Source organism: Aquarana catesbeiana, linkage group LG02 (assembly GCF_042186555.1).
Source record: "Aquarana catesbeiana isolate 2022-GZ linkage group LG02, ASM4218655v1, whole genome shotgun sequence".
Taxonomy (NCBI): domain Eukaryota; kingdom Metazoa; phylum Chordata; class Amphibia; order Anura; family Ranidae; genus Aquarana; species Aquarana catesbeiana.
This window is the reverse complement of record NC_133325.1, coordinates 556,245,024-556,260,248: the sequence shown is the minus strand read 5'-3', so window position 1 is coordinate 556,260,248 and position 15,225 is coordinate 556,245,024. Positions and strand designations below refer to the sequence as shown.

General features: G+C 43.0%; 1 protein-coding gene across 2 annotated transcripts in view; it reads right to left on the bottom strand.

The window, feature by feature from the left end:
* LOC141128607 (synaptotagmin-2-like) overlaps positions 1-15,225 on the bottom strand; it is a 160,457-nt gene that overhangs the window by 6,363 nt on the left and 138,869 nt on the right. For both annotated transcript variants that reach the window (XM_073615993.1, XM_073615995.1), the window contains exons 7-8: positions 12,463-12,580; positions 138-271 (exon numbers count right to left, since the gene is read on the bottom strand). In XM_073615993.1, coding sequence (XP_073472094.1) covers positions 138-271; positions 12,463-12,580 — 252 coding nt within the window. The remainder of the gene's footprint in view (positions 1-137; positions 272-12,462; positions 12,581-15,225) is intronic.

The window sequence follows — 15,225 nt, the reverse complement described above, 5'->3', positions numbered from 1 at the left end:
CATCGTGCACAGCGCTGGACCAAGATCGGCTCAGGTAAGCTTTTGGGGGGGCTGCACCTAAAAGGTTTTACATCATCAGGCAGAGAACGCATTACTCTAAATGGTGATTCATGATTTGCAGAGCCTGGACACAATACCTGTATCTGCTCAAAAGGAATTTCAAAACTGAAAGACTCATTGAAATATGGATTTAATGTCTTTTTCTTCACTGTTGTTTTCTTCTTTTTGAGACGTTTTCCATTCTGCATCAAATGAATCTTTACATAGGGATCTAAAAATAAGAAAGTAAAAATGAACAAAAATAATACTGTATACAAAAACGATTGGCCATAGCAAGGCTGATTTATAGAAAGCACAGGACAGGGGCACAACATAAACAAACATTCGTTGCTAAGGCCTCATGCACACTGGACGCTTTTTTTTTGGCTTCAGATGTTTTTTTTCTACAGTCAATAAACTCTCCAGCATGTTATCCTATGTGGCTGTTATCAACTGTTTATGGCTGGGTAATTTTTTGGCTGTAAAAAAACCCCACAACTAGTAGGTTCTGAGAGGCAGTTTTCAGCTCTAAAAACACTCTAACGTTAAAAAATGCTTAAAAACGCCAATAAACACAAAGCTACTGGCGTTTTTATAATGTTATTATAACATCCAGTGTGCCTGAGGCCTAAATCTTCATACGAAAAATATGTCCCTTACTGAAGTCTACCACATGAATTGCTTTCATGTTACTTTAGTATATGGGCATACAAACACAAAAGCAAAAACCGCTACAGTACCAATAGTGTTCAAATCCTCAGATTTTTCCGTCTCAGGAAAAACTGATGGCAGATGCTTCCCCCCCCTTGTAGGCCTCACATTAAGTATTTTCTAATCCAAAGGAAGCCAGTAAGTGTTGAGGGCTGCCAGCTGCTGGACAAAACTTCAGCTACCAGAAATTAGAAGCCACTAAAAGCCTCTAAAGAGCAGAAACAAAAACTCACAATAATAGTTAAAAAAAAAGGGAGAGAAAATGCACATTGCAGTACAGAACTGATTTCAATGATTAGGAGAAGCTTGCAGAACTGAGCTCCAATGTACTGTGATTAATTTCACATAACCACTACAGAATTATTCTGTATTATTCAGATTTACTAAAGGAAAATAGACTGTGCACTTTGCAAAGTGCAGTTGCTCCAGAGCTTAGTAAATGAGGTAAAACTTCAGTTTGCAAAAAATATACAATCACGTGCAAGGAAAATTTAAAAAAAAATGCATTTTTGCTTGTACATGATTGGATGATGGAAGTCAGCAGAGCTTGTGCACGTTGCAAAGTGCACAGTCTATTTGCCCTTAGTAAATCACCCCCACTGACACCCACTGACCACCTGCTGTAGAGTCAATTATTAGATAAGTGGGTTATGTTCCACCTCCAGGTGATTGGACGCTGGCAAACAGCAAAGCTTAAAGCGTTGGTTACCCCAACATTTTTTATTCCTGATATTTGCCTATGTACTTGTGCAAGAAAGTATCCTGTTCTCTTTGTATTGATTCCTTTGTGTGAAATCCCTGGTGTTCTTGCTAGTCCTCTTGCTTTCCTATTAAAAACTGACCACACTAAGCAGGAGAACACAGTGTTGTCAGTTCTCTAAGTATGCTGAGAACTCAGTGTGCTTTCCTCCAATGATCAGACTTGTCTTGACATGCCCCTCCTGCACGGCTTTTAACTGGGAAGCTCAATGTGCTGCTGCTTAACCCTCCCACCCTCCCTCTTATGCAGCTGGGAACAGAGGGAAGGAGATCACTTTTAAAAAAAAGGGAAAATTGTGTATATATATATATATATATATATATATATATATATATACACATATACATACATATACATATACATATACACACACACACACACAAATGTTTTGCCTTTGATTTCGATTTCAAACTGAGTGTTGTTTTACAAGGTGATTGTTTACTTTACAACCACTTTAAAATCGCCCAGCATAATCCATCCCATTCCTAGCAATATCTCAGTTTTGTGAGCAATCAATATCAGAGTGAAACCAGAGGGTAGGGAACTGCATCCTATGATGTACTCCAAGAAAGGGATTTTACAGAGAAATTAAAAATTCTGTATTCCTAAAATTGTACATCATTGCACCCAGGGGAGGTAATTCTTAGACCACTGGGACATCCAAAACCATTCCAGTGAGGGACAAGCAACAGCAAACAATGGCTAAAAGGCCCAATAGTAACAATCCTCTTAAAGTGGTTGAAATCACCCAAAAAAAATCAAAAAACAAAATTATTGTTCCTTTAAAACATGATCTATAGTCTAGTGCTTATGCAGTGTAATTTGTCCCATTGTATGATGTAAAATACATGGTTGATCCTGCCTGTTCCTGTATTCCCCTATGTTCCGCCGTCATCCCGCTGTGTGGTCAGTCTCTCCCTCCCCCCCCACCCTTCCTGTCAGCTCAGTAGTGTGTAGTGAGAGCTGCACTCCTCCCAGCCCCTCCCCTCCCCTCCTGCCACTATTCCTGTAATGTATTAAAATTACAGGCATCCCCTCTGTTTTAGGCAGGAAAAAAAAAAATTATAATAATCCTAAATACCTTCTTGTACATTGCCGCTGTGCAGTCATGTGACCTCCCTCTGCTAGCTGACATCAGAGGGAAATCTTAGCCACTCCTGCTGCTCTCTTAAGATCAGGGAAGGAGAGCTGAGAAAGGACACATGACCACACTGCTGAGATGTGCAAGAAGGTAGTTAGGATTATAATTTTTAAACAATTGACATACTGTGATTTATATCTGCCTAAAACAGAGGGGATGCCAGTGATTTATATAAGCGACTTAACCACTTTAACAAAACAAGAACTGACAAGGCTCTCATCCGGCCTCGTGGTGGATTTTCTGACCAAGGCAGTTGTCCGCTGAAGCTTGAACATCCGCCTGGCAAAACTTTACAAAAGTATCAACAGAGGTGGCTACTTTGCTAGCTTGGAAAACCAAGGTCTGATGTTGAAAAGCCAGCACAGTTGGATTTCAAAGGAAATGGAAGCAACCTTGCAGATCATATATCTGAGCAATGAGTTTCCACTTAGCAACTGTGGATTGGGAGACAGCCAGTCCTTTACCGGAGCCTTTGGATAGCATGAACAGGGTTATCAGATTGATGAATTGAGGCTGTGACTGTGGAGTAGACTCAAACAGCCCTAACTACATCCAAGCAGTGGAGAGCAATCTCCTTAGAATATTTTAAAGTTAGAAAAAGGAAGGCAAAAACTACGTCTGAATTTGAAATGAAACACAGAGACCACCTTTAGGCAGGAAGAAATTATGTGGTCTCAACACAACCTTGTCCTTGTGAAGCACAAGAAAAGGCGCTTTAAAAAGCAGCAAGCTTAGATATCCTATTTATAGAAGCAATAGCTATGAGAAATGCAACCTTGTGTGATAGGAAAGGGAGAGAAATATCCCAAATGGATTTAAACAGTGCTCTCTGAAGGACTAAAAACACTGGACTGAGGCCCCACAGAGTTAGCGTGGAGAGTACTGTTGGAACAATGTGAGTCACCCCTTGTACAAAGGCTCTGAGCAAGCAGTGGAAAGATCTTGATCTCTGAAAGAGCACCGCCAAGGCAGAAAACTGACCTTTTATAGTCCTCAGGGCTTTTCTAGTCCTGACTGAAGGAAGCATAAGGCACCTTTCACACGGGCAGATAGAATTCAGCTTTTAGCTGTGGATAGATGAAGTTATCTACCGCACCTAAACTCAAACAATGCTTTCCTATAGCCCCATTCACACTGCATTTGGGGATGGTTTCATTACATGGGGTTTTGTGCAGTTAGAAAAAATTAATTTGACTGCTTCCAGAACTGATTTATCTCAGTAATTTGTACATAACTGCAGGTAATCGCAGTGTAATATTTCACCTGTGGATAGCAGCGGCAACAAGGAAAGAAAAACAGGAAGCACATCAGAAATGGCAAGAATTTTCCACTGCAGCTAAATGCGGCCGCATGTAAACGCACATAATCGCTGCTAATCGGAATGTACAACTGCAAGTGATCACTGTGCCTGAAGTCTTGGAATTTCAAAATAACAAAACATGCTATTAACAGCAGCAGTACAGCCGCCTGTGTAAAAGAGGCCTAAAACACTTGTGCCAGAGACTATTTCCTGGAATTAAGCTTTTCCTTTTTGCACCCAGCAAAGTATGCTTTCCACACATGGTGGTAAACCCTTCAAGAAGAGGGTTTGCTAGCCTTCAGCAAAATGAGAATTATGGAGCCAGCAAGGTTCAGTAGAGGGAGGTTTAACCTCATAAAACGCGGCAGCTCCTAAACTCTGCTAAAAGCCTAATGCCCCGTACACACGGTCGGATTTTCCGACTGAAAATGTGTGATAGGACCTTGTTGTCGGAAATTCCGACCGTATGTAGGCTCCATCACACATTTTCCATACACACAAAGTTTGAGAGCAGGATATAAAATTTTCCGACAACAAAATCCGTTGTCGGAAATTCCGATCGTGTGTACACAAATCCGACGGACAAAGTGCCACGCATGCTCAGAATAAATAAAGAGATGAAAGCTATTGGCCACTGCCCCGTTTATAGTCCCGACGTACGTGTTTTACATCACCGCGTTTAGAACGATTGGATTTTCCGACAACTTTGTGTGACCGTGTGTATGCAAGACAAGTTTGAGCCAACATCCGTCGGAAAAAATCCTAGGATTTTGTTGTCGGAATGTCCGAACAAAGTCCAACCGTGTGTACAGGGCATAAAAGTGTGCATGGACACATAGGCTTTTATGGAGTTGAGTTTAGGAGCTTTGGGCAAAACAAAATGATAAAAACTCTTAGGCCTCATGCACACGAGACACTGTTAAACGCATGTTCAGAGGCAGTTGGACACTTTTTTCAACTGCCCCTGAACCCATACAATGTTATCCTATGTGTCCATGTACACAGTCTCATTTTTTGGCGTTTTTAGGCAGTTGCGTTTAACCTTGTTTTTCCAGAAGCAAAAAAATGGGTTCAGACGCAAACGTTTTCCACGTTTCAGACACCAAACGCCGGTACCGCATTTAGCCACGTTTGCGTTTAGAAGTTTTTTTAAAGGAACATTTTATGACCTGAATTTGGTGTGCAAACACAGTGGAACTAGCACTACAACATATCCAAATTTGGGGTTCCTAGCACTAAGTGGCCCTAAAATACGGGGCCCCAAAGTCGGATCACAAAATGTCATTCTCTGCTGCAGAAAAGTGCTTGACATTTTGCGACCCGACTTTGGGGCCCAATATCTCGGGGCCACTTGGTGCTAGGAACCCCCAATTTGGTGTGCTAACACAGTGGGACTAACACTATAAACATATCTAGATTTGGGGTTCCTAGCATCAAGTGACCTTGAGATATGGGGCCCCAAAATTGGGTCACAAAATGTCATTCTCTGCTGCAGAAAAGTGCTTGACATTTTGCAACCCGAATCTAAATTTGGTGTGCTAACACAGTGGAACTAACACTATAACATAACCAAATTTGGAGTTCCTAGCACCAAGCGGCCCCAAGATATGGGGCCCCAAAGTCAGGTCGGAAAATTTTGGATATGTTGTAGTGCTAGTTCCACTGTGCTAGCACACCAAATTTGGGGTCCTATCACCAAGGGGCCCCAAGATATGGGGCCCCAAAGTTGGGTCGCAAAATGTCATTCTCTGCTCTGCAGACCCTTCTAGATGCAAATGTGGTAAAACGCAGCTAACCAGTGTACATGAGATGTGTTTTTCACAGGATTAGTTCATTTATTTTGCACTGTTTAGAACTGCACAATTTTAGGTATTTGATTAATCTACTCCAAAGGCCCAAAGATCCGTGGACTCGGCTATGAACCTGTCCATTTTGTGGTTCTGCCTGGATGCCATTAGAGATATGCCTGGTGTCCCCCACCAAAGACAAAGGTGGTAAAACACGTCCAGCAGGAGAGACCACTCCCTGGGATCTAGCCATTGGAGGCTTAGGAAATCTCCTGGACAATTATCAATGCTGGGGATGTGTACTGCAGTCAGAACGGAAACCGCTCCATCCAAGTTAGAAGAGATCTTTGCTTGCGGCCTGACTTTTGCAACATTCCCGACAGTTTGATGCCAGACTGTACCTCAACTGGCAGTCCCTGGAGCTGAATCGCCCTGAGCTCCAGGACATTTATAGGCATCTGGGCTTCCCTTGACTACCACTACCCCTGGACCCACAGGGAGTCCAATATTTCTCCCCAGCCTGACAGACTGATGTCTATTGTCAGAAATTTCAAGACCACAGGGAGGAAGAATTACCCCAACTTTAGCTCCAGGCTGGACAGCCACCATTCCAAGAAAAACCTGGTTTTGGTATTCCGAGACAGGGGACGATCCAAGGGCAGAATCTTTTGCCCCAAACTGTCAGGATGGTGATTTGCAACAGTTTGAATAAATCTGAGCATATGGGTCTCCCTTGAAGGAGGCAAATATCAACAGCAGCACCCTAATGCAGAAGCAAATGGAGTTCCAGGGAACTCAGCACTAGCACCTTGGAGCAAAGGGACTGAAGCTTTTTACAGGGAAGAAATTCAGCCAGGGCAGTGTCCAGGGCAATGCCTACATACACCAGTCAATCTGATGGCTCCAAAGACAACCTGCACCATCTGCTGCATATCGGTCCTCAGGCCATCTCTTAATTGCTGCTGCAGGAGATCATCCAGAAACCCCAAAATGGGGACCCCCCTGGCTCATAAAAGAGACAAAACTGGGGGCCAGCACATTTGTGAAAACCTGCGATGCCATGGCTAGGCCAAGGAGCTTGAACGCCAGGCCTAGAAATCTCCAAGATGGAGGAAAGCAACCGCTGACTGTACAGATTCCATATAGAGTTTATAAACATATAAGAAACTTGATCAAGCACTATAGGTGCAGAATGGTTCACAACATTGACATTTGGCTTGGGCACCTTGAACAGGTTGGAATTATTATAGGGAAACCTTTCTGGTTCTGCTTTTTTTTTTCAAAGTCTTTATTTATATAAAAGGAATAAAGCATCCAGCAGAGCAGTACAATACAGAATAGGTGCAATATCTCAGATAAAATAAAGACAATCCAAAGAAGCATGGTAGTATAATGCGAGATACAGAAAATGCAAGGTATGCTGACATCAAGAAAACACAAATAAAATCTTAATTCCAAGAGCAAGGAGGTAACTGTAGGAAATATGGCAGAGGCGGATACTCCAATTTTTAGAGGAAAATATGAGAGAACAGGGAAGCTAAAAGAATGCCTATAGGCCCCAGAATTCAGAAAAGAACAAAAGGGAACCCTTCTTGGTTCCAGATGAAGACTTGCTGGAGAGACTCTCCCAGTTCATCTATGCAGAAGTCAATACTTCAGCGAAGAGCTCCAGGTGCTTCTTGGCTGACGAACCAGACTAAAAGATCAATTTGTAAATGGATAGAAAACTGGCTAAAGACAGAATTCAGAGAGTAGTTGTTAATGATTCTTACTCTGAATGGTCTAAGGTTATTAGTGGTGAACCCCAATGTTCAGTGCTAGGACCCTTACTTTTTATTATCTTTATAAATGATATAGGGTTTGGGATTAAAAGTAACATTTCTGTCTTGGCAGATGCCACTAAGCTATGCAGTGGAATAAAGTCCTTACAGGATGTTTCCAATTTACAAGCCAACCTCAATGCACTGTCTAATTGGGCAACTAAGTGGCAAATGAGGTTTAATTTTGATAAATTTAAAGTTATGCACTTGGGGGCTAAGAATATGCATGCATCATACATACTGGGGGAGTACAACTGGGGGAATCAATGGTGGAGAAGGATCTGGGGGTTTTGGTAAATCATAAGCTCAATAATGGCATGCAATGCCAAGCTGCAGTTCCAGAGCGAGCAAAGTCTTTTCTTGTATTAAGAGAGGTATGGACTCCAGAGAGAGAGATATAATTTTGTCCCTGTACAAATCATTAGTAAGACCTCATCTGGAATAAGCAGTTTGGTTTTGGGTGCCAGTTCTCAAAAAGGATATTGGGGAACTGGAGAAAGTGCAGAGGAGGGCAACCAAACTGATAAGAGGCATGGAGGAGCTCAGTTATCAGGAAAGATTAGAGGAACTGAATCTATTCCCTCTTGAGAAGAGGAGATTAAGGGGGGATATGATCAACATGTACAAATACATAAGTGGTCCATAAAGTGAACTTGGTGTTCAGTTATTCACTTTAAAAGGTCATCACAGAGGACAAGGGGGCACTCTTTACATCTAGAGGAAAAAAGATGTAATCTCCACATACGGAAGGTTTCTTGACAGTAAGAGCTGTGAAAATGTGGAACAAACTCCCTTCAGGGGTGGTTCTGGCAAGCTCAGTAGATTGCCTTAAAAAAGGCCTGGATTCTTTTTCTTGGATTCCTAAATGTACATAATATAATAGGGTACTAACATTTATAGGTAAAGTAGATTCAGGGAAAATCCATTTGCCTCTCGGGGGATCAGGAAGGAATTTTTTTCCCCTGCTGCTGCAAATTGGAGCATGCTTTGCTGGGGTTTTTTGCCTTCCTCTGGATCAACTGTGGGTGAAGGATTGTGAATATGGGATTGTATTTTTATTTTTTTTGGTTGCACTAGATGGACATGTGTCTTTTTTCAACCTGACGAACTATATAACTATGTAAAAGGCTCCAGCTTCTGCTGCCATACGCTTTGCCCATACCAGCAAATGAGGACACTTTCAAAAGTTACTTAAAGTGAAACTAAACTGTGTCTGAGACTGAGTACCACAAACTGAAAACACTGTTAAATTGATGTTTAACCCCTTTGTGCTTAAGGGTAAAATAAATATTAATGCTCAAGCCCAATTTTACCATGTGTTAGTAAAACTGTACATATCCTCTCAATTACTTTGTGCATCCAGGTGGATTATACCACACTTCCAGACAAATTGGGCTTTCATTTGGTAAGGAATATCTCCTGATTTTTTTTATTTTATTATCAAAGAAAATAATTTTTATTTTTAAATTTAGCTGTATATTTCTTGTTACTACCATAACCTACCACCAAAGCACAAACCAAAATAAGTTCTCCTGCACATGACAATTGCAGTGATACCTCATATGTGTATGTTAGTTGTGGTTTGTACCTGTAGTATACCCCAGAAACAATAGTGCGCATTTTGTTTTTTTTGTTTTTTTATCCTACCTAAAACACACTGACACTAACTGACACTGATACTAATAATACAAATAAAAAAAAAACAATTAAACAATAAAAATAATAAAAATGCTGTCCAAAAAAATACAGAACCTGACCTTTGAACCACACACTAACCCTGGCACTAACCTAGATCAAACCTTCATCTAGGTATTTTTAAAACATTTTATGTTTTTTTTTTTTTTTAATTATTTTTGTTTTATTTTTTTTCTATACACACTTTTTCCCCCTTTCTCTGCAAGGACAGAGAAAGATACAATGTATCTCTCTCATCCACTCACAGAGACAGTAAACACAGGGGTGGCTTCACAGTGACTGATCACTGTGATAGCCAATCAGAGGCTATCACAACGATCAGGTGACCCGGAATCTGATGTCCTGGGTCCCGAACGTTAGAACGGGGCCCAGGGCTCTCAGTGAGACCCCGGTCTCTCTCTCCTACTGGCCCAGCGACAGGGAGAGGAGGAGGGAGGATGAGGGAGCCCCGCGGTGATGTCACGTGGCCGCGGCCCGGACTTCCGGAAGTGGGAACAGGATTCCTGTCTAAGACCGGTATCCTGTCCCCCCTCCCCCGAAAGGTGCCAATTGTGGCACCGGAGGGGGAGAGGAGAAAAATGAGCGGAAGTTCCACTTTTGCGTGGAACTCCGCTTTAACACAAGCATGCAGTCAGGAGGGTGTGTTTAGCTGAGAAAGCCCTTTCTCCACATGAAAGAACAAAAAAAAAAAATGACATAACTTTGGCCTAGTCCAGGAAACAGGAAGCAACTGTACAAGTAAATATGATATACCATCCTGTCTACTTACTAATGCTAGCAGCATGAGGGTTTTAAATAGGTAATGTTAAAAAAGTTTGTTTCTGCATAAAAATGTTTGTCTTTAGGGTCCTTGAAAACCTGCATATTGTGCACTGGTACTGTAAAAGGTCTCATTTAAGTAAGACACCACAGGGTCCATTAGCAGGGACAGTTTCACTTTTTGTGGAAATAGTTTTCCCATCAGGTACTGTTGCATGAACACTAAGGCCCCTTTCACACGATCGGACCGTTCAGGTCCGCCTGTCAGTTTTGACGGCGGACCTGAACGGGCGCTCCATGTTAGTCTATGGAGCGTCGGATGTCAGCGGAGACATGTCCGCTGACATCCGACCCGGTCCGATCCGCTGAAGAGCAGACGGATGGCACTACGTCCAGGTCCGTCGCTGGCGGATCAGATCGGGGGAGATCTGACGAAAACGGACACGCTGTCCGTTTTCGTCCGATCCCTCCATAGGCGGCAGCGGCACCTGACAAGCCCCTCCCCGCTCAGTGAGCAGAGAGGGACCTGTCATCCGCCGGCTCAGCAGAGATCAAAGGACAGATCTCCCACTGAGCTGGCGGACCGAGGCGGGCTCCGTAGAAACGGAGTCCGCCTCATGTGAAAGGGGCCTTAAGGAAATGTGTGAAATTGCACAAAAGGGATGAGATGGTGGGCACGTGTGGCAAAACACAGGCCGCCGATAAACCTAAAGCTGGATACACACTATACAATTTTCTTTAGATTTTTTTCCTTTAAATTTACCAAAAACATAATAGGAGGTCAAACCTTAACAGTTTCAATTTGTATGCAATCAGGCAGGCCCTTGCACTACATGGTTTTGGTAAATGTAAAGGAAATCAAACAACAAAAGTTGTATAGTGTGTATCCAGCTTAAGTCCACTCTGAGGCTCAGAAGTGCTGGGGAAAGCCCAGACGAGCTGAAAGGAATAGACGCTGCAACCCTGGAAAGGCACCGCTGTGTCGGGGCATGCAGGAGAGAAGCAGAATAGAAGCCAGCTGCTGTCAGTTCAAACAAACCCCCCAGGTGACGTCATACGTCAAGGAGATGTAGATACCGGTATGGAGTGCATGCCCGGACAAAGCGGTCCCTTTCCAGAGCTGCAGCATCTCATTTGTCTGGCCTTGCCTGGCTTTCTCCAACACTTCTGAGCCTCAGATTGGACTCACCAGCAGTCTTTGTACTGCTATACTCGCCCACCCCTTCATCCCTTTTGAGAGTGCATTTTCACACATTTTCTCAATAAATGGTTGCATTTTAATACTACACTAGGAGCTCTTCTGTGCTGGATTCAAGTAAAATTCCATTCATCAAAGCAAAATACCTCTCTCAGCAGAGAAAGACAGGTCCATCACCTACAGATTCTAGCAATAAAAACTGAGGCAATGCTGGGAGGGCTTATTGCTTGGCTATTTGTCAGTGTCCAATCACCTTGAGGTGGGATATAATTCAATAGTCTAAGAAATAATTCTCCTGTGTCCTGTGATGTTGAATTAAGGCCCCTTTCACATGAGTGTCATCCGTTCAGTCATGATTTTCAAAGAAAAAAATTGGTTCAGTTTACATCATTTTTCATCCGTTTTTTTACATCCGCCTGGCATCCTTAAAAACCATGACTCATCCCCGCTGTCAGTGGGGGATCCACATCAAACAGCAGAGTGTAAACAAAAAAAACAACATTAAAAAATGCTAAAAAAGAAATATGTAGTCCTGTCCCAACAGGCCTTTGGGTCTGGTATGGATTTTGGGGGGGGGGGGGGGGGGTTGGGGGGGACGTATGGCAAAAATAAAATTGGCATGAGGTCCCCACCAAAATCCATACCACACCCTTACCTGGGAATGCAGCCTGGCAAGTCAGGAAAGGGGAGTTGGGGGCGGTCGGGGACCTCCGTTTTTTTTTCTCTTTCATTCTCTGTCTTTTGTTTATATTATGCTGTCAGCAGGGATGGAACCCCCCTGCTATGCTAACAGCAGGGATGAGTCACTGGTTATTAGGACGCTGGCGGCTGCTGGCTCCTAACAACCAACGCAAAAATGGATGAAAAAATAAATTAAAAAATTTCCGTTTACTTTCTTTTTTAAACGGAATAAAACTTGTTCCGTTTAAAACAACAAACCTGAGTGGATGCAGATGTAAACTGATAATCATCAATTTGCATCCACTTACCAATAGGAATGCATTGCTGTCCATTTTTCATCTGTCAATGGATGAATCAAAAAATGGACAGATGTGAAAGGACCTAAGAAATCTGAATTGCAATCAGTGAAGGATCTCTGTCAGCTGCATGCAATCCATGTGTAGCTATATAGAGAAGTACTGTAGCCAGTTAAAAGAAGCAACAAAACTCTACAGAAAGCAGTCCAAGAGATCTGTAGCTGCTACAAAGTTACTGATTTGAATCAGATTGAAAACTCTGAGCTAATGCTTACCTGACAGGCCACCCACATCCATCTTCTTGAGATTCTTGGCTTCCAAGATGCAGACTGTCAGTTTCCCAGCTGTTGGAACATATCGTAGGGAAATGCAGATATCACCCAGTTTCTCAGGCTGAAAGAAAAAGTGGAAACAAGGGTAAACATTTTTAATTTGCAGTTGTTTTCTTGTTTTGCCCTCCAAATTCTCAGGACCAATATTTATTATGGTTGCATTTTAAAATATACTGGCAATTTAGAAAGCTGACCCTTTATGTTGCTTACAAAGTTGTTTTTGGTCGGCTGTGAGAGAGTATAAATTTTTATTTTACAAAAAGTTTTATAGATTTTTCATAAATACAAAATGGAATACAATGCAGGCTAAGAACATCAGAGCGTATAACACCAAAAGAAGCAAAGCTCTGCACAGTCAAAAAAATAAAGAGGAGGTGGGTACAAACGTTGTGTAAACATTGCAGGAAAGGACACATACTACACTTTTGGGTATAAAGACACAGAATTGATAAGCCCATGAGGAGTCCTCCGTCCAATTGGTGATACTTGGCAACCTGAGTATTCAATAGGTTAAGTTGTGTGAACAAAATATTGGTTTGTTTAGCTGAAAGAGAAAAAGAAAAAAAGAAGAGAAAGAAAGAGGTGGACAATTCAGGGTAGGGGTAAGAGGAAAGACCATTGATGGCAGCCGCCTGTCCAGCCATAGCAAGTGGTTATAGGGAGAGAAGGGAGCATCAATGCTCAGGTGATCGACATGGTACAGCCATGGGCCCCAAATCCTAAGGTACTAAGCATGGGTATTGGTGAGGATAGAAGTTAGTCTCTCATGTATCATGGTCCCAAGAAGACGTTGTTTAACTTCAGCAAAGGGTATTGACAGCCATCTCACAGCCCTAGGCAAGGTCTGCCTGGCCGCTAGGAATGCGTACCCTGTTGAAATTTATCTGGATGTGGGATGGGTTTATGCCGGAGATTCTCCCAAGGATCTTGAGTGAGACTAGCATGAAGTACCAAATGGAGCATAATATAGACCTTGTGGAGATGCGACCCCGTGTCACAGGTGCATATGAGAATTGTATGCCTGATTTTGGCAGGCATGCTAATTGCACACCTGTGGGCTGGCTTCATAATCCTCCCAGGAAGAGAACACAGGGCTCAGACTTGGAGACAGGAAGTCTGGCCTAGGAAGTCGGGAGGGTCCCAGTAGGAGACGGCTCCAGGAGAAAGAGACAGGAGGTCTCGGAGTCTAAGGCTGCAGGTGGCAGCCTGTGTGTGTACGTCTTTAGCAGGCAGACATGGCCCGCGACCAAACAGTGCAAAGCTGACAGTGGGTGAGTAAGCCAGGTGGCTGAAGTTTGTGTTTATACAGTGATGGTGCAACCACCTGCGAGGGAAGATTATGGTTTGTTTGAACTTTTTTGTTTCTTTTGAATAAAAATGGGCAAAACCAGCCCTTAAAGGAAAAGGGAGTGGCGGTGTCCTTAAAGCTCTACAGTTGGAGTGAACCCCTGACAATTGGTGGAGAAATTGGCATTGGGCGCTGATGGCGCTAGTCCAAATCTTTGCATGCTGGAAATCGTGAGTGTCAAGAGACTGTGTGTTGCTGTGTGAATCAGAGTGATGTGTGCTGTGTCTCAGCCTTAAGGAGACTGTATGCCAAAAAAAAAAAAAATCTGAAGGAACGGTTTCTTTTACTACAAAAATTAATGTTGTTGCCCATAGCAACAAAGCCAAGGTCAATCGTGAGACCTATGGTGGAATGATCCTGATTAGAGTCTTGCCTGGTGGGCTCAAGAGGAACCATTATAGCCGGTTGGAGAGTGCTGGAGAAGTTCTGCAGGGAGAGTGCGGTCTCCCATAGCAACCAGTGAAGTATCGTCTGGGTGGTGGGGCTGCTATGAAGAGGTAGCTCACTATTCCCACAAAGCAGGCTGGGAAGCCCGAGAGTCTTTCATTTCATACTGTGACCGCATTGGGAAATACAGCAGGAGAGAGAAACTGGCTGACCGGAAGTTCAAGAGGAGAGCGGTTGCCCATAGCAACAGCTGTGATGTTAAGTCTGCAGACTGGGTGAGAAAGACTATGGAAGTGACCCCAAATGGGAGATCCCTGTTTGTGCTAAAAAGGACTTGCCTTGCTGCAGTGCCCTGTTCAGTGGTTAGGCAAGTGTTAAATCTAAAGCTGATAACCTGTTGCTTAATGATTAGAGTAAAAATACTGTGTTAAATAAGGGGTTAATGCGACCTGCTGAAACAGCAGGGTCATATAGAGCTAATGAAGCATTGTCAGTGCACAGTGGTGAAAGTGTGGCATTGCAGTCAGCTAAGACAGTTGAACCACTAAGGGAAGTGTGCCATTTCCCCTAGCAACTGTGGAAGTCAGGAATGATAATGAGAAATGCATTTCTGACAACACTGCTAATGTTCATGATAATGTTGTTGAGAAGTGTATTACTGACCAGAGCAGTGTTTCAGATGCTGTTGAGCCTCTTGGTCTGTCTAGGTCTCATTGGGCAGAAGTAGTGCAACAGAGCAAAACTTATTGGGATGATTTGGCCAAGAGACTAATAGCAATGCTGGAAGAAAGTTCTGTGGCTAAAGGTGTAGTGGACACTATGGCTGCTGTGCCAGGAGAGGCCTCTGCTGAACAACCTATAAGCCAAGGGGTGTTGGCGGTTGCAGAGATTATCCCTCTTGTGTCTGAAGGGCCGAATGGGCGTAAATACACAGCAGAAATCTTGCCCACCACGCATAAAAGGGAAAAATG